At 44.1% G+C, this 27,049-nt stretch overlaps 1 protein-coding gene across 1 annotated transcript in view; it reads right to left on the reverse strand.

Moving 5' to 3' along the window:
* The window catches only part of LOC124188822, a 48,120-nt gene that overhangs the window by 8,418 nt on the left and 12,653 nt on the right, over positions 1–27,049 (reverse strand). The window contains exons 2-3 of the mRNA XM_046581702.1: positions 13,954–14,572; positions 141–243 (exon numbers count right to left, since the gene is read on the reverse strand). Coding sequence (XP_046437658.1) covers positions 141–243; positions 13,954–14,572 — 722 coding nt within the window. The remainder of the gene's footprint in view (positions 1–140; positions 244–13,953; positions 14,573–27,049) is intronic.

A 27,049-nucleotide genomic window follows, 5' to 3' on the forward strand; every position in this document is an offset into this window, starting at 1 on the left:
TAAAAAGATGTCTGCATTTTTATTGTAAATTGTTACTATGTACCGCCTGCACTAGCCGCGCTATTCCTAATTCAGTCATCGCCAAAACTTACCAAAAATAAAATAAAAGTCATACATATTTTTTTTTTAAAGGAACTTACCGGCGGCATTTTAGGGCGGTGATCATCAGGACGGCGCCCAACATGGCGGAGACAAGTGCCACAACGACGAGCATCGGGACCCAGGTATTTTCGCTGCTCAGTTCTGTATATTCCAGGTCAGTGTCGCGCCAGCGCATATAACATTTCATAAACAAATATAAACAGAAAAAAAAGAAAAAAAAGTTAAATTTACTGTAAAAGGTTTTTTTTTTCAATTTTTTCTTTCTTTTTCCTTATTTCTAGATAGATATTCCGCTATATAAAGAATAGCGTGTGTTATCTTGAGTGATCGCTCATCCCAACAACAACAACAACGACAGAAAAGAGAGGACCTTCCCAAAGGAGAAAATCTTAAAAAAATCTATTGGGGTCCCAGTCGGTGACATCCGTTTATGACCCACCCATCTCTTCTTCTCTCCCGACTTAACAATAAAAAAATATCCGGGAAAAAAAAAACAAGAAAAACCCATATAATATTAGTGACGTTCATCAAAACTTTTTTTTTTTAGGTAAAAACCCTGAAAAAAGTAAATAAATAAATAACAATTTTGAAGTCTGCTGTTCGTTTTGGCGGAGCTGCTGTTTATGTCCTCGCATGTATATTGGTTGGTGGAAGCCATGAAATGTCGTCTGCTTTAGGTTTGAGGGGGTGGACGAGGGATTGGGGAAACCAAAAAGCACCTTTTTTTATTTCTTTTATTTTCTCTGTGTAAGCGCACGCATTCAATGGGTCGTAAAAAACGAAAAACGAAAGAACCCAAAAGAATCCGCCGCATTGACAACAAGAGGAACAATGGAAGAGAAAGAAATGGAACGCAGCAGGAGTAGCCGTGTGCAATGCCGGGCAGCCATAGCAGCAGCAGCAGCAGCAGCGCACCTATTCAAATATTATACTACACCAGTACACCACCAGCACCAGTCCGGGCGAAAGGGGGTGCGTGTTTACCAAAGGAACGGCCAAAATATCTATCGGCTGGAACGAACGACAACAAGAGAGGCCAAAGGTGCGGGGGGAGGGGGGACGGACAATACTACTTATTTTTTTTCTCTCTTTTCCAGCACAACAACCCACGGATGGGGTATTTAGGGTTGATTGAAGACGAATAAAAGAGGGTGGCCTGAGTTAGATCGCATTATTACCAGATGGAAAGAGAGAAAGAGCCGGACAACAACAAGGAAACTTTATGTGGACGTGTGTAAATGTACAACTGAATGAAAAAGACTGGAACATTTCGAACGTGAGGGGGATGAAATAAAAGGGTACAACTGTCGAGATTCCAGCGTTGAACAACAAGTGAACCGAGGAGAGCCAGCTAGCAGAGAACCACTCTATCCATCCCCGTATATACACACGTACATACGTCTATAGACTCATCAATAGACGAGGTTGTTTACTTCTCTCTCTCGTCCAATTTCTCTGTTCACTCCCCTCTTCACTCATCATATTAAAGGAGTCGGGACGGGGGGTGCATTGAACACACAAAAAAGTTTCGCTACTCCTTTTATATTGACACTAACAAGGACGAATAGTTTGGGCAAAGGCTCCTGTGTATATACCAGACACAACAAATTGAGGAGAGAAGCAGAGAGAGAGAGAGAGAGAGAGAGAGAGAGAGAGAGAAGTGCCTTCAATATATCGACTGCTGCACTGCCTTGTGTGTGATTGAAGGGACTGCGACGACGTTTAATGCAATTAGATCGGAGCCGTAGAATTTCCCGCTGAGTTGGCCGGGCCCAGCTGTGAGCTGTCTTTATTGCGATCTGCCATATAGTCCTGCACTCCTGCTGTACCTGAGCCCCCCTCCTCACTTCTTTGTAAAAGGAAAGGCCAATATTGGATAGCTAATCAAGTTTTCTCTTTCGATTGTTGAGAGAAGGAAAGCAGAAGAAGAAAAAAGAATCAAAAGATGATGAGGGAAAAGAATGGACTATGGACAGGCGGATAGAGACAAACGAGTGGACGGTTGAGTTCCCAGGTACAAACAAGAACACAGAAGAAAAGACACAAGAGCCTAGCTCAAGTTCGTCTTAATGGAGCGCAACCAAATAAACAACACACGAGTTCTCCTTCTTCTTCAATTTTTGATGAAAGAATAAAGGAAATGAAATCCAAAAAAGAAAGAAGAAACTCTTGGGCTGTTATTCGAAATATGGTCAAACGTGTATAAGGTCACGGGGAATGGAGAGAGCTGGGGGGTTTTGAGGGGAAATTTTTATACGTGTATAAATATAGGCTGCTCTGCATTATATATTACCTGTGCTTAAGACTGCAGACGAGGCGAGTTATGAATGAAAAAGAAAATCCCTGCGCGCGGCTCTCTCATCATCAAAGAAATAAAATTAAAGGAAAAAGATGTTGGGGTGGAGGGGGGGGGGGAGGGGGTTTAGGGGAGAGAGAAAGAGAGAGAGAGAGGAACGCAAGTTCAATCAACGGAGGAAATCTACAACAAGGCATAACCCCTGGTGAACTCGTCTAAAAGCTTGTATAGACATCACAATATCACCCCAGCCACGTCTTCTTCTTATTTCTTTTCTTCTTCCCTCCTTTTTTATGCATCGTAAATAACGAACCAATTAAGCTCGTGATGAATAGCCCCAGCGAGAGAGCGGCCATGTTCTATCTTTCCTTTCCTTCTTTCTCTCCTCCGACCTTTTATTGGTGGCTAGCTAGTAGACTAGTAGACTAAGAAAAAGAAAATAATAAAAGAATCAAAAAGGCAGGAAGGCGAATCTCCATAAACGAATATACATTATACAAACAAGGAGGTATAGATGAGAATCTGTCGCGGATTTCTCGTTTCGCGGACGCCACATTATTGGCCGGCGTATGGTACCTACTACCACGTCTCCAATAAAGAGACAATGGCCGCGGCAGAGCCAAGCAGCGCATCTAATATCGGGCCGTTAAGAGGACACATTCCCGCCGCGAGGGGACCCCCAAATAAAGTCAAGAATCATAACAATAAAGATAGCCGATGATAGCCCAACTTAAAAACCACGCCAATGGAATCGTCAAAACGTATAAACTATTTCTATTGTGCTCTACCAAAAGTATCAATATATAAATACGGGCTGGAAAAATAAAGAGAAAACACCAAAGCTCCAGTATAGTGTATGGATATATCTACGCGCTGGATCGCATACAATGAAGCGGAATAATCTAAGCGCCCGGCCATCACCACACACACCACCGCCCGTCGGATGAAGCAATTATCCACCAGGGGTCGATCGTTTCGTCGTGTGTTTGTACATAACATGTCTCTGGCAGCTATAATCCATACTATGTCGACGTATATCAATGGCCAGATAGAGACTCGCTGCCGAGAGCTGTAATAGGTAAGTAAAAAAAAGGTATTCTATTCTATCTCGGCAATAGAGAGAGAATGAGAGATAGAGAGAAGGGCCGGTGCGGCATCGATGAATAATAGATGAATAAGATGAGAGAGAAGACTCTAACCATATAGCGCGTCGAGCCGTCGAGGGTGGATATAATATAAAAGACGACGACGGCCGAGAGAGAGTATAAACACATAACCGACGATGGCTGAGAGATATGCGCATTTCTCTCTTTCACACAGTTTCTCTCCTTTTTGTTCCACGGGAAAAATAAAAGGAAGAAGAAGAAAAAAAAAAAAAAAAAACTATGAGGCCCTCGAGAGCGAAGCGAACGTGATCTAATCAAGCGTGTAACAGTTCCGACAAGAAGAAGAAGAAGAAGAGACGTTGAATTTCGTTCCATCTGGTCGTACGGAGCAACAACAACAACAGCAACAAGAGAACAAAAACACAAGTGAAATGATAATACACAAAAACGGATGGGAAATTTTCAGGTAATGCGCATAGACACACCATAGAGAGAGAGAGAGAGACGGGAACAAGCCCGAAATCCTTTTGGCCTCTTTTGTTTGCGTCTACCGTGCCGACAAGAGCGTCTCAAAAGAAAGAAGACGAAGAAGAAGAAAAAAAGATGGATGCGCCCACATAGTCGAGCCTCGTTCCATTCACACGGACACAAAAAAGATTGTTTCAACATGACTACATCTTTCGTCCTTTTACTCGTCCTCTTCTTGGATGTTGTGTGTGTGCGGATGAGATCTAATAATCTCTCCTTTTGGCAAATTCGCGACGGATACTATCTCTCATCTCTTTTATAGTCTATTCTATACCCAGATGTGATGAAGTCTCTTTCTTTCTTTTTTTTCTTTCTTTTTCGGGAGGGTATTATACCGGTTCGTATTTGCCGCGTTGGTTTCGTAAGTGTCTGACGCAACAAACGGATGATGAAAACCAGGAATGACTCTCTTAATGCATTACATTACGTGATGCGGATCATGTCGCATAAAGCTCTCTTATTCCGTTTTTTTTTTTTTTTTAATTTAAATTTTTTGTTTTGGTTGTTTCGTCTACTTTCTAGCATAGAATCTAAAATAGTTTGCATTTCTTCACTTCCATCGATGGATATTTCCACATATCGCAATCTCGGTTGATTCAATGACGTTTGCCGAGTGATGCAAACCGGAAAAGGGCGCGACTCCCTTAACTATAAACCGGTCTGTATATCTTTCTATTTGTTAAAAATACAATCGTTTCGAGGTGACTCGATCCTTTTCTATACGTTTACTTGTTTTGTAGACTATTGAAAAAAGCCAGGCGAAGCCAGGCTGATCGTCATATCTCAACACCCAAAAGGGGAACTTGGCTGAATTGAAAAGAATAGAGAAGAAAAAAGAAGAAAAAAATGATGTGGTGACAGAAAAATAAGGAAAAAAAACGAGTATAGAAAAGAAAGATGCATCCATCATCACCAGGCGACGTTTTGTTTATCTTGGTAAAAACTTGTGCGTTTCAAAAGTTTCGGAGGTCTTGGGAGAGAGATGAGAGTTCTACTACTGTGACCACGCCCGTTATTGTACACCTCTCTCTCTCTCTCTCTCTCTCTCTCTTAATCTAAAAGGGAAGCTCTGCCGGGCGAGCGCATTCAAACGGAATGGCGACTCTGTTTGGGCTGTGACAAGGGCAGCAGTGTCACTTTTTCTTCCATCCACCCACCGGTTCACCCCCACACAAACTGTCGTCGCTTGTTTGTTCGCGGTCGCCCGGGATTCTCAGCTCTCATTCGACTATGTGTACAGTTGTACACGTTCACGCCAAAGAAAACACACGGCCCATCTACATACCTGCTGCTGGCTGGCTGGCTGCCGTTTTCTTTTTCCTTTTTTTTTCATATGAAACCCGAGAGAAGAGGGGGTGTGAGTGCACGTCAGTGACTATCATAAGAGAAGGTTGACAGACAAGGCGGACAACGCCCTCTTTCTTCTGGGCTTCTTTTTCTCCTTGTCTCGCAAACACCTGGCCAATATAGACCTTTAATATTTCGATTTGCCCTGTTGGTCATTTCCTTGGTCTCTTTCACAAACCCTAGAAGCGTCTTCTCTCATCCATCAGCTGGTGTTCAATGCGAGATTGTATTACAATCAATACACAAAGTGTCGAAAGAGGTCGAGATCAAGCGACTCATTTTCGTGACATTTTTCTTTCATGGGAGAATTTTTCGTTTTTTTTTCCGTCCTCTTTTGTTTCAATTGTTTTTTAATTGGGGGCAAAGAAAAAAGATGGCGAATGGATGGAAAAGGAAGTCGGGAGAGGGGGGGGTTTCGGCTCTTTCCACACCATACGAGGAGGAATGCAAACAGACAGTTGGGTTAATAACTAATTACGTGGAGTGAATGGCTAAGCAGCACGAGGGGGCTGATCACTCCCATCGGCTCTGACAGTTCAATCTTTGAGATAGTCATCGGGGTACCGGGCAACAGCCAGACGGGCCGGACGGGGAAAAAGAAGAAGAGGGGAAAAGAGGAGGAGGAGGAGGCGAAAAAATATCTAAAAAGCAGATAGTCGACGTATATTCTATAGGTAGATGGATAGATTGGTAGATACGTCCTGTATAATAATAGTTAAGAGTTGAAGGAACAAAAAGGAGAATAGGGAAAATGGAGGGGACCCAAGGACCCAAGTGGAGGGTATCAAAAACGTCATCACCTCATCATCCGCCAGTGTCGACTGGTCCTGCTCTGCTGCTGTTGTGTGTCCAAAATGAAGAGAGGACATGGACTTCCAACCGACGTGGTGGGAAAACCAAATCGAAAAAAATAAATAAAAATAAAATTTTAAATGAACAAGCCGCTCTGGTTCGAGGGGGGAAATACTCCGCTAATGGGCGATGTATACTAGCCTAGCTCTACTACTACCCCGCTCTCTCTCTTCTTCTCTCGCTTGTTTGCATTTCAGACGATTCCAATCTCTCCATCAAACTCAATTGAACGCGCTGCACAAACGCCGAGACCGGCTTGTTTCCCGCTCTTCAAATATAGTCTGATGTCTGAAGGAGGACGGGGGAGGGGGGGGGGGAGCAGCAGCAGCGGAGGATCGAGAGAGAGAATAAGGACAGGTTAAATGAGAGGCAGCAATCATCATCTCAATGGCTTCATCTTGTTGGCGATGATTGGATTGGAAAACTGGGAATAATAAGGAGCCAACCGAAGGGCGTCCATTGTGCAATCGCATGCAGAAAAGGGGTTGGTCCCGTGGCGCCACCTGTAGCCTCTCAACAACTATTTCATCAAAAACCATTTCAACCCAAAGCCAAAGCAGAGAAAGAGAACCTCTAGTTTGCCTTTCAATTCGACGCCAAGCACTTAGACTGCGTATATTTCTCAATCTTCAACTCTTATTAGCTTAAGGTTCCTTTTTTTGTGTTGGTTGTTAGGTTTTCTTAGCTTGCCAGACCGTCGTCACTTACACGGACATTAGGCGAAGGAGGATAGACTCCGGCACTATGCACGGAACTCTCGTCAGTTGGATGGCGACTCTCGCCTGCCAACGACTGAGGAGTAAAGGTCGAGAGTGCCTCATAAAATGAGAGGAATAAAAATAAAACGTGAAGAAAAGAAAAGAAGAAAAAAAAAGGACCATGCAAGTTGGCGGGTCACGCAACGCCGAGGTGCGGTCTAGCCGCATCTCGTTTCTTTTTTCCTTTTTTTACCTTTTTTTTCTTTTCTTTCTTTTTTGTGTGTGTGTGTCTTGCACACACCTGGAGCACGAGCCAATCAAGAGGCGGGAACACCCGAGACACATTCCGGTCGGTTTTGCAACGGCGCAACAACCAGCGAAAATACAAGCCAACAACAAAACGAGATATAGGGCCGCCGCCATAGGAATTGGAATGATGATCTTATTTCTTTACGACCGCGACTTTCGAAATATTCCAAACAACGTTGGCAACCCCGAAAAAGAAGAAGATGAAGGTACGATCTAACCCCTCCACAAATCACCTCATTGGGCATTCAGAAAGCGTTTGTGCGTGTTCTTTTCTCTCTTTCTCGCTGGATACCAAAAATGCCATGTTCTATATTTAAATATATATGACTGGCGATGAGAGAGAGAGAGAGAGAGAGAGAGACTCTTGAACAAACAGAACCAGCAGAGCTCTTGGCGGTTGTTGTTGCCCAACCTGATGCATCTTCCGTTTGTTATTTTTTTACCTCAGAACTGTGCGCTGGTTTTCTTCCTTTTTTTCCACGCAAAGTTGCTGAGCTCTGACTCACTGCCAAATATGGGCGATTTGTTTATTGTGAGCTCAGTTGTTAACTATCGGATCGTATATGCATATATACTGCGCTGCTCTCCCAAGATGATGATGGGCCGATAGAGTGCTGGGCAGTTGTGTGATGATGGCCGATGGCGGGTTCCATTTTCATAGCCACTTTTCTCATTTTGTTAAACTCTTTTCTTTCTTAATATTTTTGACGTCATTTCGTCTGGCTCTTCTTTTATTTAATTTTTTTTTCCCTCTGTTTTTCTTCCATCCGGAGGCGGTGTTGTTGTTGTTCGTACCCATCCCGGCGTTGAGTTATAAGAAACTTTAGAGGTGATGGAGGCGCAAGTCTTAAAAAAAAATAAAAAAGATGGAGCGAGAAGTGGCGGGCTAGGTGAAAAGGAGCGAAAAAAAATGGAAGAAGAAGAAAATCACCTTCAACCAAGAAACCACTCGCCCTGGTATTATCTCAAGTGGCCATTAAGACGCCTCGTTGGGAGCCGTAATTGACACATCATCGCCTGCAGGCCGCGACTTCTTCTTCGGCTCCAGCCACACTCGACTCGTACCAAAAACACTTGCACCGGCCATCATCACACAACAGACCGACAGTCTCGCTCCTGTAGTATCTTCATCATCTCTCTTTTTCCCTTTTTTCAAATCTTTTTACACTGACTAACTAACTAAAACTCTGTGCAGAGTCGCTGATGCCATAGCTAACCGCTCTGCAGTCTGCAGCCAAGCCCATCAGGTCAAATTGTTTCAGAGTAATCAACTGCGTTGTTTACTCGCCTGAACTCTTGGTTGGCCCTCATTTGCTTTTTTCCTTTCAGTACAGACAATGTTGGGCTGTCTTTTTCTTTAGAAAAAAATAAAACTCTATTTTGATTTATTTATTCAGTGGGGTAGAAGAAAATTAGATCTGAACCGGTTAAAAGGGTTAAGGGCAGAGGCACGGAGTTGATCCGAATTTGGCCACAACCTTTATTAGGGATGCGGTAACAAGCCGGGATCACGTTTCCTGACAAGGACCAAAAATTATTATCGGTTCTTCTATAAATACAGACGCCCAGCCGATTGTTTCGTGATGCCTCCAGTGTCCCTGTGTATCCTTCATCCACCTCTCGTCCTATTCTTTTTTCTTTTATAACATCTCAACTTGTTTGTGTGTCCTAAACTGCTTATCTGTTGGCTCTTGTTATTTTGTGCTTTTGACTTTGATTCGCCTTTTCATCTCGATCGTTTCTCTTTTTCTCGGAGGATGTGGATCAGATGATTCTTTCCACATTCTCAGTAATGTGAATCATAATGATAATAATAACGTGTATAATAATACATTGGCTGGGCGTTAGCTGAGATACAGAAAAGAATGGAATGGAATGGAATAGAATAGACGAAGAAGCAGCCATCGAGTTTCAGCAGCTGTACACACAAGAGCAATAGAGCCCCTATCGCACCTTTTAAGGGAGAAAGGTGGATAGAGAAGGAGGTGGGATGGATGCAGAAGAGGAAAAGGAGGAGGTGGCCGGCCCATAGCCGTTTGCGTTCAGATTTCCCGGGGCTGGTCAGCATATAAACACCAAAGCTGTCAAAGATTTTTCTTTCCTTCTTATTTTTTTTTAAAATAAATAAAGAAAAAAAAAAAGGAATATAAAGGAAAATGGGGGATGGACGATGGTGACTCTCAAGTGTCTCTATTCTTCTCTCCTTCTCAAACAAATAATTCGTGAAAGAACGCAAGAAAAAGAAGAAGGAGGGGAGGGAAATATATAACTTTGGAAAACACACTTGCGCCGTTTCGTCTTTCCTTTTGGTCTTCATCATCGTTTTTCTTTTTCTGTTTTCTGTGTGTCCGTGTGTGTGTGTGTCTCGGGTCTCTGTTTCTTCCAACTCTTTTTTTTTTCATCATCATCATCATCATCGTCATCATCATCATCTCCTGCAACAGTTTCTTATGCAGTCCTCCCTCATCTGCTGTATAAGAACGAAAGATGGAAAAAGGAAAGAAAAAAAAGGTCTTTTTTCTTCTTTCTTCTTTTCTCTTTTTGTTGAATAAGGGGGGATGTATTATAATGTGTGTATACAATCGCTTCGGGTGATGTGTGCGTGGTGTTATTTTACCTGGCGTGATGCGCGTCGGCGGCGCCCGGCTCTAAACAAAGAGGCCAGCCCAAGAGTCTCAAACTCCCCAACAAGTATTAAAAATAAAAGAAGAAAAAAAAACTCCGAAGAAGAAGAAGAAGAAAAAGAAAAAGAAGAAATAAATAAAAAGAGAGAGAGAGAGAGATGAGAAATAAAAATAGAAGAGAGAGAGAAACCAAAATCTTTTTGGCTGAACTTGTGTTAGGAGAAGAAGAAGGCTATAGACACACACACACAGGACATGATGATAGTTGGAAGGCAAAAAGGAAAGATGCGCTTCTAGCGATCTAACGTTTCACGTCTTCATCCGAACGGATCCGAACAACATGCACTGTGTGTGCGTGAATTATAAATAACAGCGTGCGCATCATCCTCTTAATCGAGTCTCTTTTGGGCTCCCATCTATATATTTCTCTTCGCCCCAGAAAGTCTATCGAGTTGGGCTGTGCGTGATTCGGGTCTATACCGCATAATACACGTCGTCCGTCCCATATAGCCACATATAGCCTATCGATAGCGAGAGAAGACGATAAACTCTCCGAGCTACAAAACCAGCAGTATGTGTAGGCAGAAAACCTAGTTATATTCGATAAAGTTCTTTCTTGGATCCGTCTTCTTCTTTATTTATTTGTGATGTATAACTTATATATATTTATATACATAGAGGCTTATAGCTCTCGACGATGTATTTATAATATGCAGCCGCGCACAGCGGGGGCAACAAGAAAAAATTGATCAGGATCATCCCTTTTCGCTCTCCTACGACGAGGCCGGCAGTCTATTATATCCACTATCTGCTGAGCCCCCTCTCATCCGTAGCCGGCCAGCAGGCCTACAGCCCTACAACTGCGCCAGAGAGAGTGAGAGATAGGATATACTGTATAGAGGATACAAATCGTAATATTCGTCCCGTGTATTGGGAATATAATGAATGTCGGGGATGATGTTGTATAGAAACGAGGGGATCAAAAGATAGACCATGCAGGACGAGCGGCGTAGTGGAGCATTTTCTCTCATCTATTTTGGACTGTGTGCGACTCTGATGGGACACACGCAGCACACACACACACACACAATAACACGAACGGAGAAAAAAGAGAGGAGAGAAAAAAACAAAACAAAAAACAAGAATCAAAGGCCATCCATCACCGTCGAAGGGAGGCGCAGCAATCCTTGGAAGGAGAGCAAAAAGCCAAGCCAAGAATTGTTTCTTTCTTTTCTTTCTTCTTTTTGATTCATCTCAGCCGCGCTCGGCCGGAATCTGGAGGCGCCTTTTCGATGCGCTACACACACACACACACGAAATAGAGCGGCGGCGAGATCGTCTCTGCTGTTTGTTTTTTGTTTTTTCTTTTTGTATTATTTTGGCCTCTTCTGAGATTCTTTTGTTGAACGCCCCTGTTTGGGTTGTTGACGCCGGTGTCGTGTCGATGTTGCACCGCTGCTGCAGCTGCTGTCGCTCAGCCCAGTGCAAATATACCTTATATAAGTGGTGGGAGCACAAATATAGAAGGAAGAAAGACATTCTAGCCGACAGATAGATTTGGCTGGGCCAGAAGAAATCCAAAAGAGATGAGGAAATGGCTGTCGTCTTCAGCTCACGAAATCATCCCTCCCATTTCCTCCAGCTCCTTTTTTAGCTCTGCGCCCTGTTGACTTTGGATTCAGTTGTCGCATGTTCGATGGAAGCCGATTCGATATGTTCGATATCAAATCAATTCCCCTTTTTATAGGTACACTCACGACTATAAAACCGGGGTGGGGATATTAATGAATTAAAGGAAATGGCGGGCTCTTTTTCTCTTTTTATTTCAAATTTCCATTGGAACGTTTTTGTTGTATTTTTTTTAAATAAAAAAGAGCCGGGGGATCCATTTCGTTGGGTAATTAAGAAGTCGTTAATAGAAGAGCGGTTGAATGTCGGTTATTAGCGCATCGTTAAATTAGCAAAAAGAAATTAAAAAAATTGCGCTATATAGAAACCGGTCATTAACACACCTGATCCAACAACATCATTTTTTTTTTTTTTTTTAATTTCTCGAAGAAAAAACAACAGTGGGGGTGAAAAAATATCGCGTGAGCCGCTTTATAGAAGCGGAGTGGACTCAATTTAAATTGAGCCGGATGTTTTTTGATTGCCGACCCTTTTTTTTTCTTTTTCATTTCTGGTCAAAATTTAGACCAAGATCTAAAACAACGCCTCGATGCGTGTTGCGTCGAATCCCTCCCTTTCGGTCTTGAGAGATGCGCCTTTTCGCTGCTTGATTTTTTCTTTTTTCCTTGTTTCTAATCATTGGATTATTACACCCGCAGACTTGATATTTATACGCGTTGGTTCTATTAGACCAGACGGAAAAAAGAGATGTATCATATTGAGCTGATATCTCCCTCCTAATGTCCCTTGAGGAACCGCAAGGAGACGTGCCAAGCACCCTGCCTTTCCCTATAGCTTTTCAGATAAACGCCCTTGTTATTTTTCTCCCAGCCAGAAAAACCCAATTGGAATGTTTTTTTTGCTCCTTAGTTTTTATTTGTTTCTACCCCGCCGATGATTTGTCGCTTCTTTTCCAGCGCAGCTCCTTTTTTTTATTTATTATACAACAGACAAGAGTGAATCAAAACCAGAAGCTTTTTGGCTTCCTTTTGAGAAAAAAAGATTTCAAGTCAACACGGAACGGACGCAATAATCGAAAAAAGAGAACAAAATGGCCGTTATTTAATATTTCAAAGGAGATCTAACATCAGACGAAGGATAGAAAGTTGCCGGTATACTAGTATTGAATGTGTAGCTTTAATTGCCGGCTCTTGTTCGCCGGATCAGCCAGCCAGCGCTGTTGTGCGGGAGCTAACAAGGCGCGACAGAGGGAAAAACCGGCACGTCGGTATGTATTCACAACAAGGAGCTATCCAGCGGTTGTAGGAAAATAACGAATGATGAAGAGAGAGAGAGAGAGAATGGCCGGTTGCTACTATACACAGATGATGAAGTACGTACGCTGATGTTTATATAAATACTGTACAGAAATAAAGAGAAAAAAAAAAAGAAGTCAAAATAAATCTGAAGGAGAAAAATTTATCCTGCCCGTCCTTGCCCACCGTTTTCATTCAAAAGGGCGCGCACGGCATGGAGCCGCGCGTACAACTCTGATTGAGGGTAATATTTTTTTATATTTTTTATTTTTTCGAGTTGGGCACGCAACTGCCGGGAGAGAGGAAAAAAAAACTACCGCAACGGAGAGAGACTGGGCCGGCACGCGGTAATTTTCCCTAAAATTGCTTGATATAGAGTTTGTTTCTTATTTTTTTTCTGGAAAAGAAAAGAGACGGGAAGCGGCGGGGTCAGCCGGAGCAACACCTCTAGCGTGACAGTCGACTCTTTTTTTATTTTTTCGTTTTTCTTGAACAACAAAAACGAAAAAACCGTGCCACGTTGTTACACTATCCTCCCTTCTATATCCCAGCCAAAACTCTCGCGCCCAGCAGAAAATCTAGTCATTTTCTCCCATTTTCATTTTTTTTTTTCATTTTTGGTTTCCCGCCCACTTCTAGAGAGACGAAATGGATCGTGCTGGCCTCAGTGGTTGAAAAGAAAGTGCCTGGTATCAAAAGAGACATAAGCCATATGCATAAAGAGCCTTTGATTCCGGTTTGACACGAGACATGGTCACCATATAGTTTAGGGTGGGCAACTTGTCTTATTCCTCTCTCTGTCCGGTCGTCCAAACCTTTTTGAGCTTTTGTGACCGATGCGTCTGGGCTAGCCGGCTAGGCGGGGGGCCCATTCCCCCAAGTCCGTCCGTCCGGCACTTAGTTCAAATATTGACTGTTCACAGAACAAAGGACCTCATCACGTGTATCCCATCCACGCACAGACAGAGATAGAGAAGAGTGTACTAGCTACACCTTTATACATGCACCCACTCTGCCCAGCTATATATATATTGGTGATGTATAAGGTCTAGTTAATCTTTGTCTTTTCTCTCTACGTATGTGTCCGTCCCCAATAAGTCTGTAGGACTCTAGTGGGAGGAGATTGACACACTTCATTGCTGGAATGATGGAGAAGGGGTGCCTTACCTGAATTGGGCAGAAGATCGATGGTGCCATTGAGCGTGGCCCATTGACAGAGCAGGCACTCACTGTCATTGTTGCCGACGTTGGTCGGCTGCTGGGACTGCGACTGCTCCTGTTGGAGTTGACTGAGCTGATTGAGCTGCTTGACCAGATCAGTCAGAGTGGGCGGGACAGGCGGCGGGGGAGGCAATCGGGGCAGCAACAACATGGAGCTGGATCCGCCCGAAAGGTCAACGGCCAGCGCCCTGTTCATCAATGAACAGGCGTCCGCTGGGAGCCAGGACCCCGATGATTCAGGACGGCCGTGGCCCTGCCAGAAGCGGCAGAAATCCTCCTCTTCCATCGGCGCACTCGTTGAGACGGCCAGCAATCCAGACGGATCGGATATTGGACCGGGTTCCGGCCACGACCGCAAGGCTGTGTCCACGACGTCGACGCCGCTCCACCAGGCCTCGTCTTCCATTTCGTCAAACAGCGGCCCGTGTTCCAGGACTTCCTCCAGGACGGACGACGTCGTTTGGACGGACACGGCGGCCAGGCACGGCCGGGCGATCAGCAGGATTAGCCAGCTCAAGTGCAAGACGGCACGACATCTTTGACGCCTCTGCCAAACTGTTGCCATCTATATAAAGACAGGAATCCAAACAAGGGAATAAGACGATGATTAAAATGCTGGAAAATTTCGGGGTTTCAAATCGATTTCTGAATGCCAGGCCGCTAAGTATATCCTATCCCATTTCATATGATTATATGGCGGAGGAAAAAGAATGTAATAAAGAGAATAGTATTTTGATTTATTCCGCGGGTGGGAATATTTATATGTATATATAAGGGGAGAGCGGAGAGCCCAACCGAATAGAGAAGAGGAAGAAAAACACAAGCAGAAGAAGAAGAAGAAGAAGAAGAAAAAAGTTGAACGTTTTCACTGTCATAAATAACCGAGATGCTAGTTCTCTTCTCTTTTCCGAGAGAGTTGAATATTCATGAACTCTGTTGGCTGGAGTCGAGCTCGAGCCTGACATGGCCAGCTCACACAGATATAACGCGCGGCCCATAGCATAGGATATATACAGCACAGACACAGATTGAATAATGTATACGCATCTTTGCCAGTTTCTTTTTCTGAGGGGCCGTTCGAGCCCGTCGTCTTCATCATCATCTGTTTCTTCCCATTTTGATTTTTCTATGGTGAAAACACACAAATATAAGAAAAAAAAAACGGATGAAATTCGAACACAACTGTGGAAGAAGAAGAAAAAGAAAAAGAAGAAGAAAAACTGTGACTGACTGACTACATGACCCGGATCTCATAATCTTTACGCCCGTCTTTCAACAATAGGGAAAAACAGAAAAGGGCTGCAGCAGAATAATAAGAGAAGGAGAAAAACGCGGAGGCTTTCAAGATAATCGGAATTCGCTTGTGAAAAGTTTCCCACGAGATTGGACCGACCGGCGGCCATAGTAGGAAGTTATATATACAAGAGAGACTCGTTGAGTAGTGTACAGTACACACACACACACACATATATATATATATAGATATATAGGAGAGGCTGGCAGATAGAGAGAGAGAGAGAGAGGCGGTATAGTATATAGTATATAGATGTAGTAGTAGTAGTACTAGTATTGATCATTCACTTGTGCGGAGCAATTTCCCCCGAGATCGTGGGCGGAGAGAGGGGGCCGTTGTCGACGACTTTTGGGGGGGAGGGAGAGAGACGTCGACGCTCTCGATGTCGACCGACACCCTCATTCTGTTATAGTTTCTCCCACTCTATAATACTGCTGCTGCAACCATCACCGCTAGTACAACTGCGCTCCGATGCAGTACTATATAGTGCGATACGGCCGGCAATGAAACGGCCAACTTCGCGAGATGAGGCGCAGTCTAGGGCCCGTCGTAACAATAAATTGAAATACTCTCCCACTTGCTTTCATTCTTTTAGGATATAGGAAAAAAAGAGAACGATGGCAAAAAGATGTATACAAAGTCACAGACACGTCATAGAAAAAGAGAGTTCCAACAGCTAGCTATCCCTTGAACAGTTATAGAGGACTCCCTTTTTTTTCTTAGACTTGATCCACTTCGCTCTAATGAAATCAAATGGTTCTTTTCTCTTCTTTTCTCTTCTTTTCTAGGGAGAAAAAAGGGGAGGCCGTCGCTCTTTTGCCCTCGGCTCAGCAGGAAGTCATCCAGCGGCGTTGTGGGTCCCGTCGACGGGTTGAAATCGTGGCTCTCGTAAAATAGAATCAAGAAAACTGGGGAAATATATAAGGCGGGCGCAACTGAGCCGCAAGTCGGCGGACGACAAGTCGACAACGAGCGCGAGAGAGAGAAGCTTTTAATGGATCGCGCCCGAGCTGCTGCGGCCGACTAATTGACATTAACAAGGAAGAAAAGGCTGCTCCCTTTTCTTATTTCTTATTTCTTACTTCTTACTTCTTCTTCTTGTTCCGCCGTTGTTGTGTTCATATAGGCCTACTCTATATATTACTCGACGTTATGTAATGTGTGTGCGTAGAGCCTCTCTCGCTACTTTATCGAGCCGCAAGGAGCGACCAACAGCAACAAGGCACGGATGTTATATCCTCTATACATCAGGAGGAAAAAAGCCGAAAAAAGGAAAAAAGAAAAAAAGAAGAAGAAAAACAAAAGCAAGACAGATTCTCGGCCGCCGCGTTATATATACTATACACGCGCCGTCTGTGCTGGCGTCGTGAGGCTGTATATTTTCTCTCCTTTCATCGCAATCCCCTTTCGGCCGCAGTCCCTTGCTGCTGCCTCAACACACACAGCAGAGCAGCTTGCGCAAAGCCCGTCCATAAAACCTCATCTACAAAATGACGGCATATAATAAGAGTGGGCGGTGGTGTGGGAGTTTGCCGGCCATAGACGTGTGTACGCCATTTACTGCGTATTATTGGTTAGGTCGTGAAAAGTTCACGGTGTGGCAAACATTTATTAGAAGAAATATATACCTAGTATATAGTATGTATAGTGTAACTAGGACACTGTGTGTATAATGATGGCGATACAATAGCCCGAGGCTCACTTTGATTTATGAGTTGACTATTTCATCTCGTCTAGGGAAAGGATCAATCGGATCGGGTTCTTTTTTTTCTTCTTCTTTCCATTCGGCCGAGCTTTGATTGAAAGCGAAAGACGATCCGCACCGCGTCGTGCACTATTCCCCCCAGTGCTCAGAGAGTCGGCCGTGTACACACTTTGGCGTGCGTAGTCAATACTTGTGTCTATAATAACTACCCCCGGTCAGCAGCTACTCTAGGTTGTGAAAAAGAATCACGTGTCTGCCAGGAGACTCATAGTAAGAGAGAGGGAGAGACGAGAGGAGGAGGGTCAAAGATGTTAGGGCAAACTAGTATTAATGAAACGATCTCTATGGTTTCCCCCCTCCCACCATCTATTCCTTTTCCCTTGATGTATATATATATAAATAGGATACAAACTCTCTCGTATATGTATAATCCCCGTTTGGAGATGCAAGCCGTGTACAGTAGCAATCCTCTCAGCATAGACTCTCCCACCCCAGACTTGTTCTTCCTTTTTCCCCTCTCTCTGCGTCTCTCTCTGCGTCACTTCAACGTAGTTATGTAATAGGAAAGACAACATCCATCACATCTCCTCAGTAGACGAGTTCGTGTGGATTCGTCCACCCACCACTACCCAACAACTACTCCATATTTCAACGAGGAAAAAAAAAGGAAAAAGAAGTGGATCAACAACCAAACCTCTCAACTCGATTGATCTTCAGACCTTTTCATCTTTTTTTCTTCTTCTTCTTCTTCTTCCATCTATTCAATCGAAACCGACAAAACTTTGTTATGCGACGCCTTGAAACGTCAACTCGTCTTTTACATGTTTTTTGGGGGGGTTGGGGGGCGCCGGAACTGGAAATTATTCCGATGTGAAATTGTCGAAATAATATCATCCTTCCTCCGCACAAAAAGGGAATGAAAGAGATGGGGGTGACGGCCCGGCTCTAGCTGGTCTGGCGCTGGTCTCCGTTGTGTCGACAACTGATTCAATAAACGTTGCGCACCGAGAACCCCCCCACTCGCAATAGGAGGAAACGCCCGTTTTCACAGAGTGTATATAGGGAAGAAGAAGCTCTTTTCTCTTTGGGTCGTGCAGCGGCTGGCACAGACAATTAGTTGCCACTTTTCTCCCTCTCTCCCTCTTTCTCTTTCGACTAGCGCTCGACACTATTGCGCTCGATGGATCCAATCCAGTGAATAGAGTGAGTCTGCTGTGTGTGTACACACATATATATATCTATCTATCGAAACGCATCCGGACGTCACTCCGCCGGCTCCGGCCACAATGTGAATATCTATCTAACGAAAGAATAGAGAAGAGAGTCTGCGGCAGGCCTTGGTGGGACAAGGGCCGGGGTATATAGACGATCGGCGGCAAAGGAAAGTCGATTGAGTAGGAGCGACGCTTTTATTCCATGCGGAATCTCATTTTCTCTATCCGCCTCGGCTTCCTTGCTCTCCCTCCATCAGCTTGGCCTCTCTTATAGTAGTAGCGAGTCAGACGATAATCACGTTGCCTCTGTTGAGAGGAGAGAGAATAACTCGTGGCCAATCGAACATCTTTAGAGAGACGAGATAGAGAGACGAGAGATACTAGCTACTACTACTACAACTATACGTCTAGTATAGCGGCGAAGCTCTATCGCACAGGAAAGAAGAGAAAAAGATGCATCAACCACATCCTTACGTGTTTTTGTTTTTTTCTTTGTTTTTTCTTTCTCTTTCGGTTTCCCCCAATGTTTGTTCGTACATCATCATCATCACGGCAGCGGTTTGAATAACAACTCACGATTTGAAAAACAAAATAAAAGAAAAACAAGAAAGCAACCCCCGCTGATGATCAGGACGACGCCGCCTGTGCACACGAAACTCTCAACTTGAGTCGAAAATAAAAAAGAACAAGACAACTCAATACTGAAACTTGCAATCACCACCCCAAATAATAGACACACACACACACACACACACACACACAAAACGCGGAGGCAACACCTCATAATGGCGCGTCTAATGGCAATCAAAAGGCGCAAAAGGGACACGACGACCGAATTGCCAGTTGTTCCTAATTCATAATGGCTTTTTAAATATATATTCTAGTCAGTATACAGAGTGTCTATCGCTGTGCAACGAGAGATTAAGAGACTCTCTGCTGCTCTTGTGCTCTGCGGCGTGTGAAAAACGGTTTTTATTAATAATTTCGTAGCTCGTATCACGATCGTGCGCAGAGCGCAGCTCAGCCGAATTTGACACTGTGGGAGCCAACGCCAGTCCGCAAAGCTGTTGCCAAAACAAGGAGGCAACAACAACAAAAACAACAACAAAAACAACAACAACAACAACGAAGGGGAAAAAAAGATATCCAAAGCAATTACACGGTTTAGTAGTCACTGCGTAAACACGGCCCGAAAAGTCAGTCAGTCGTATAAGAGCAATATCGAGTAACGCGGGAGATTCCAATTTTGCCCTGATTTCGATCCCGTTCCATCCCGCTCTATCCCGCTCTCTCAGAGACTCAGACTGTTGAATATTAAGCCAAGTCGGCTATTGGCCTCCAGGCGGAGACTTGCTCGGCTCCTATATAGGCGCTATAGCTACAGCATCCAAGATGGAATAAAATAAACGAGATGTTCACGACGGTTATTCTTCACGTCGTGGCACAGCTGCAGAATCGAGATGAGTAAAAGAATCAAAAGAATCAGAAGAAGAGAGAGAGAGAGAGAGAGAGAAAAAAAAACGGAACGAAAAGGGAAGGCAGGTGGCGTGAACGTTAACACGACGCCCAAAGCGGCACGGCACGCTATACAGAGAGTTAACGGCAAAGAGAGAGAGAGAGAGAGAGAGGTGGGTATATAAAGGTATAGGCCAGGCCTGGCTGTGTGTACATATGCAGTCCCCGCAAGAGGTTGGAAACCTGATGAAGGGTGCAAGTTCGTGAGCAAAGACGAGCCCAATCATTCCGTCATTAATCATAGGGCAACGCCGCAAACGATACCAACACGGACGCCAGACTCTTTTTATTCCTCCCCCCCCCCCCTCCCCAAAAAAAGGAGAAATCCAAAGAATCAAGACGATGATGAATACATTTTCTGCGCACAAGATTCACCTCCGTGTGTCACGTCATAATGACTGTATTACAACAAAAGCAACAACAACAAGCCCCGAAAAGAAACAAAACATTCGTTCAACTGGCTAACCTATCCGGTGAATAGCTATACTATACAGTATATATCCAGGTCATCACCCATATCCCATCAACACCCAGTATCCCTACGGGATATTATATTATTTGTGTTTTGTGTTTTCCTATTGCAACTGATGGCCGACGTTATTTACATCCAATGAGAAATTGGATGTCAACGAAACCATCAACCCCCGAAATCCTGGCGATGTTGACGGTATTAGGGAAACTGTTGCTGGTGGAAATTAGAGACGATTTGAATCGAGATCTCCAAAGTGGATAAGCCGCTGCTTTTTGACGAAGAACAAACAACCGGGAGAAAGAAGAAAAAGGGAGAAAAGAAGGGAGAAAAGAAGGAAAAAAAGGAAAAAAAAGACAAATGGAAGGAGTGTCACTCGACATTCCACCGTTTTTCCACGGCCGCCACCTGAGATGAATGAATAGAACGCACGTCGAGGACTGCGTGCATTTTTCTCTCTTGTGTTTTGTCTCCTCGTCATTTCGATTCCTTCCCTAAAGGACTCGCGGGGGTAAGGTTGGAAGGTGGCAAGACAAAAAGACAAAAAGACGAAAAGGCTCAAATATCTATACGATTTCTACGGGTCGGATACATAAGGAGATTTCTTGTAGTCTGACACTTGGAATAAATCAACTTGCTGCCCAGCCAAAGTCTAAACAGAAAAATATAAGAAGAAGAAGAAGAAGAAGAAGAAGAAGAAGAAGAAGAAGAAAGAAGGGGCCCCAGCAGCAGCAGCAGCAGCTGCATCTCTCTCTACTATACGTAAAAGAGAAAAGAGAAGAAGCGTTATCATCGGCGTTCATCTGTTTGTCTTCTCCGCTTCCCCCCTTTACATTATATTTATATGTATTTCGTGAGGCTCTTTTGCTTTTGCTTTTGCTTTGACTTTGGCTCTCTCTCTCTCTCTCTCTCTCTCTCTCCGTGTTTTGGCGTATTGGCCGTCTCCTTATTGCGTCCCACGCGCTCGACGTACATACATAGGGAGAATCTCCTAGACACATGCAGACACCACCGCTGCTGATGATTTAGTGCCGCGCGCGATTCGATTCCATACCACATGATTTTCATGCGCTATCGCCTCTCTTCATTTCTGAAATGATGATCATTTCTCCGAGCCGAGCCGAGCCGAGCCGAGCCGAGGGAGGAAACTGGCGGGCGGGCCGCAGCCGCTGCGAGAGATCGTCGTCTAACGTTTGTCAAGAGGAACATGTTGACAGCTGCAAGAACCCCACGGGCCGTGCAACGGGCGCGCGCGCTCGCACACACACACACACAAACACATGACTCTCATACTTATGAGGCCCCTGAGCTCTAAGAGAAGAAGAAGAAGAAGAAGAAGAAAAAAAGACGGAACAAGACGGACCGCCCATGTCAACTCTTCACGATCTCCGTAGAAAAAAAAGAAAAAGAAAAAGAAGAAAAAACCTTTGCACAGACGATGGCCTACCGAAAATGGAGAGAATCTCAGTGGCGACTCTGTGTGTCCTTTACATCCGCCCCCTTAAAAAGAAATTCCGAGCGACTTGTCGGTCGTAGAATCTCAAAGAGAAACGAGGAAGTTTCCTTCTTCCCCCCCAGCAGCAGCAGCCGAAAAAAAAAAACTTTTTGATTGGTCGACAGGGTAATATAGGAAGAAGCTCTTCTCTTGCCTCTTGTGTGTGCTGTGTGTATATGTGTCAAACACTGGAGAAGTGCTATTGAACAAAATCCCGGATATTAAGAGAGCGACGGGCGAGAAATCATTATCGCAGGCCTTAAAGCAAATAATAGCAATTTGACGTGTGTCGGCTGTGGCCTTTAGCCGGTTGGTTGGGCTCTTTTAATTGCTTTCCTTTGGCATTCTCGTTTTTCTTTCGACACCCTTATAGACATCACCGGCTCTATACACAACACATATACATAGAGTGACGTCTATCAACTTTGAACCCTGGGGTAAACTATACCCTAGCACAAGTTATCCTGGTTCCTTCTCTCTCTCTCTCTCTCTCTCTCTTCTCTCTATATTCCGCCCTCGTCGCTCTCCTCTCTCAGTCACTCTATCCGCTATCTGATTTGCCGTTGACAACACTAACGATGCGCAACTCTATACCGCTGGAAAAATGTCAACTTTTTTTTCTTAAACTTCCAAAAAGAAAAGGAAGAAGGGAGAAAGAGAAAAAAAAAGAAAATGTGGACATTTTCGAGTGGAAAGCAGCGGAGAGAAAAGTGACAGGATTTTCTCTGGTGGAGTTGGAGACCCACCAGGACGAGTCAAACCACAGCGGGTCCTATTTATACGTTACACTGCATGGTTACACACGCAGAAAGAAATCAGAAAAGCCACGGCTTCTCTGCCGCCCGCCACACAGCCATTTGACTGAAAAGAGTCAACAACATCTGCCGCAAACACTAACCCAACCAGCGCAACACCCACTTAAGAAAAAGAAAAAGAAAATAACGTCGCTACACAAATGGATCATCTACACGTGTGTACAATATATATATATATAGCGGTGGTCATCCTTGAATGTAGGCCACAAGAAGCGTCGCCTTTTATATACATATGTCTCTCAAAAATGTGAATAATCGCAGCGGCGGTGGCGGCGGCGTTTGAAGGTAGTATATAAAAAAAGGAAATGTTCAAAGTGCGGCGCATCGACCGTTAGGTATTATCGTCTCTTATATATTCTCAATCGAAGCGTGATTGAAGTGATTATGACGACAGCACCACCCTCAGTCCGAGTGGACGGACAGCAGCAGCACTGTGTGTAGTGTAAATGAAAAAGAATGTAGCGGATAATAAGCGAAAGCCGCAGCGAAGGCAACACAATAGGAGCGGAGATCCTGCAAGGACACAACAGACATTTTGATCATTGTAAGTGCATATGTTTCCTTATAAGTGTTTCACAATAAAAGGAAAGCGTTTGATATTTTATAAGCAACGATGTGTAGGGCCAGGTGCTTTATTTTTTATTATTTTTTTTTTTTTTTCACTTTACGCTGTTGTAGAGTCGTCATGGCGGTCTGAAGGTATAAATATCCTAGTGGTGGAGGGCGATAAGGAGTCCCAATAGAAATGAAAAGAAGAACCTTTGGCATCAAAAACTATCCCCTTGTGGGTGATTGAAAGAAAAGGAAACGGGTCTGTTCTCTCTGTACTACGTACGTATATACTACTGAGGAGTGGGTGGGTGTTGGGGGGATGTCTGTGCGGTAGATATCTTCTGGTTCGAATTAGTTCCACGCTGGCTGGCCCGTTTCTTATTCTCTTTTTCTTCTCTTCTTCTCTCCCCAACACGTCGACGCCGGCGACACACAGCGCAAACGTTCAATGGCCCGTGCTGCGGGTGCATCTCGCTGGCGCTTGTGGGTGTCGTTGTGTGAGCGAGCGCAGATTTCTTCTTTTCTCTCTTTGATATATATTTCTCTCGTCGAGTTGCCACCGAATTGCTGTCTTTCACCCATTTTCCGTTCTTTTACAGAGAAATAAATCCAAAGCCTCAAAGGCGAAAGCTGCTCCTTGCTTTCGTCGACACTTTTTTTTTTTTATTTATTTCTCCGTCGTCGTCTCGCAGCTTTTAGGAGACGACTCTTTTTTCTTCTTCTTCTTCTTCTTCTTCTTCTTCTTATATTTCTTCTATTTGTGTTATTAGGGCAGATAGAGAGGGTCTGAAAAGACGTTCATCTCTCGCCTTGTGGTGTTGCGGTGCCCATCGAATCGACTTTTTATTCAGTGACCATCACTATATCCACGGATACAAGTGAGAGACGGACACCCAAAAAATTGTCAGCAGCAGAGGAAAAAAAGAAAAATAAAAAATAAAAAAAAGAAAATAACTGGGCGCGACAATCGATCAGAACCGGACACGCCAGTTTGAGAATTGTCACAGTGTACAAGGTAATCAGTTGGTGAACATCTCGATTGTATCGAAATTGCTCGTACACACGGACAGGTTCTTTTCCTTTTTTCTTTCTCTGCGAGTTTTGAAGAGATTGAAAGATTCAAAGCGTGACCAAACTTGTGTCGTTTGTTCAAGAAAAAATAAAAAATAAAATAAAATTGCTCACTAGGGGATTGTATAGATATGTCGATACTCGATCGAATAGGCTCTTGGGTACAGTACAAGAAGAAAAAGAATAAAAAGAATAAAAAGGGGGAAAAAAGAAAAAGAAAAAAAGCGAAGAGCTCTGAATCGAATGATAACATTGGCGAAGCCCAGCCCTTGCTTAGTTGGGATCTCTTCTTCTTACTACACATTCCCCTTTCGTCTTTTCTAAGACGATGATGATGACCACGATGGCCAGTGCATTGATCCGCTACAGTTTGGTTGGTCGGCCGGCTGTACTTCTTTTTTCCCAGAGATGGAAGAGGAGGAGGCTGGCCTAACTCAAAGCTGATGGCACTGCATTTTATGCGGATATAGCAACTTCCGCTCGCCCTCACATTGCTCCCATCTTCTTGACTGTGTGTCTTTTCAGAGAAAGGGGAAAAAAAGAAGTTGCCTATATATCTACTACTACTAGTATTATACATAGTATATGATGATGATGATACACTGGTCAGATAACTCCTCGCTGGCCCCGCTGTCTCTTCGTGGTATGTGTAATAATAAGTGTATACAGACCTCTCTGCTAGCCCCCCCCCCTCTCCGCCCCTAACTGATGGTGTCCAAATGATGTTGCTTGATGAGCACCACAGCAGGCAAAACACAAAATTGACTGGTGCTCGTTATACGCTGGAGCCGAGGGACTGATGCGAGGGAAAATATTAGGACAGTTCTCTCTCCCCTATCTTCTTCTTCCTTCCGTCTAGTTCCTCTCATCTCTCTCTCGCTATGTATATAGCTATCTGTATGGATCGCAACTTGATGTTTGCGTGCATTTCCCTCGTCCGGGCGCCACCGGGCACGGCCATCATCGTCACTCCAGAGCAAACTGCTACTCCATCCCAACTGGCTATACTCCTCCTATATAGACTTGTATGTGTTAGTTGCAGTATCGTCTTTCACCATCATCATCGATCACCGGCCTCCCCCTCTCCATTTGCAAGCGAACAGCAGTTGCGCTGGGAGCTGCAGGAGCCAGCAGGAGCTGCTCAAAGAGAGAATTTCCGGAGGGCCACTTTGCGCGGCGTGTACATGTGCGACTCTTTAATATGTGGAACTCGCTGCTTTGCTAATGCCCGGCAGCAGACAGCACATATCGAAAGAGACAAGGCATGTATACCGACTAGACGAACAAGACCCACTCAGTAAAATTCGAATCCATTACGCAATCGCTCGAATGCAAAAAAACAAATAAATTTATTTATTTATTTCCTTTTTTTTCTGTTTGATTTCGCGGCGGTGGAATGAGTCACACGGAAATCAGAGAGTCAAAGGAGCTTTGGATAAGACAAATGTTTCAGTTGGGGAATTTGTGTCTAAGAAAAAATGGCCATTGTAACCAGTTTTGCCACGATTTTGATTGTCACTTGGATCAGTTTTCTGGTCGTCTTCACGTCAAAGAGCAAACGTCAGTTGTGAAGGCGAAAAGGAAAAAAGATGACAGAAATCCTCTTCTGATCCGTTTGAGAGGGGCCCAGCAACAATCCCACGTCTGGGCCGTGTGACACATTTCAACTCGGATTCCAAAGCGCACAAAGTTTTCCTTTTCTTTCTTTTCTACTTGTATAGACATTTGAATTTATTTTTGGGTTTAAAAAGAACAAGAAAACAGAAAACAGAAAACAGGTACCGCGGAACATGTGTTTCAACTCTCTGAAGGTATATAGTATACCTTAGTCGACTCTAAGGTAGTAGGTTTTATTCCATGCTCGGTCGAACCTGCTGTTCAGCGATAGGCGAATACGTGGAAGAGACACAGACGGGGAGAGAGGGGGGGGGGAGAGACGGACGACGAAGGCGATTAGATCGCAACGTATACACACAACATCGAATGGAAGAAAAAGGAATAAGAGACAGGAACGGGAGAGAAGAGCGCGGTTGAATAAACAATACACTGAAGAGTGTCACTGCTACAACCTGGTGATAACATCTGTGCAGCAGTAGAGGCAAGGCCTCTACTACCAGGAGGGTTGCGACCAAGAAGAAGAAGAAGGAAGGAAACCTATACACAGAAGAAAAATCCAGTTTTTTTTTCTTATTTCTTTCCCCTCCCCCCATTTTTTTTCTCCATTTGATATTATACAAAGAAGATGAAAGACTTTTTTTTTTCTTTTTTTTTTTAAGCGGAGACGTGCTTCGTGACGAGTTGCGTGATACCGACCACTGCCAACCAATTTGTCCCGCTCTTCCACCAACCGTGCAGACGACATCTTTGATGCATTGACACATTTCATTTTCTTCTTTATTCATTCTTTTATATGGATATCGTCAAATGTATCGAATAAAAAAAAAAGGGAGGAATATATAAGACGAGCTGGCCACAAAAATAAAATCGGGGCGCGATCTCCTTTTCTTCTTCTCCTCTTCGCACTTTTACTCTCTTCACAGTCACACCAGTTTCCTCGGCCATCAAGCGCACACCATGACCAATTTGAATAAGGCGCGCATGGAATCAAAGAAATGAAATAAAAAAGGGAATTTTGTTTTTTCCTTTTTCTTCTTTCTTCTTTCTTCCTTACTTCTTTTGGTAAATAAAAACCAAAAGGGGAACAAGACTGACGTGACAGCACCGCTGGTCTTCAAACAAAGAAGGGGAAAAAAGAAAGAAGAAAAAGACTAGACGACGTGTTCTCTCTGTCTCTTTTCCTTCTCTTCCGCCACGTCAACTTCAACTCGCAACGAGTCCAACCGATCCTGACACGGCCTGTCAAGTCCGCCTCTTTTCCCTCGTTCTCCCTATAGACGAGAGAGACTCTCCGC

This window comes from Daphnia pulex, chromosome 2 (genome assembly GCF_021134715.1).
Source record: "Daphnia pulex isolate KAP4 chromosome 2, ASM2113471v1".
NCBI lineage: Eukaryota > Metazoa > Arthropoda > Branchiopoda > Diplostraca > Daphniidae > Daphnia > Daphnia pulex.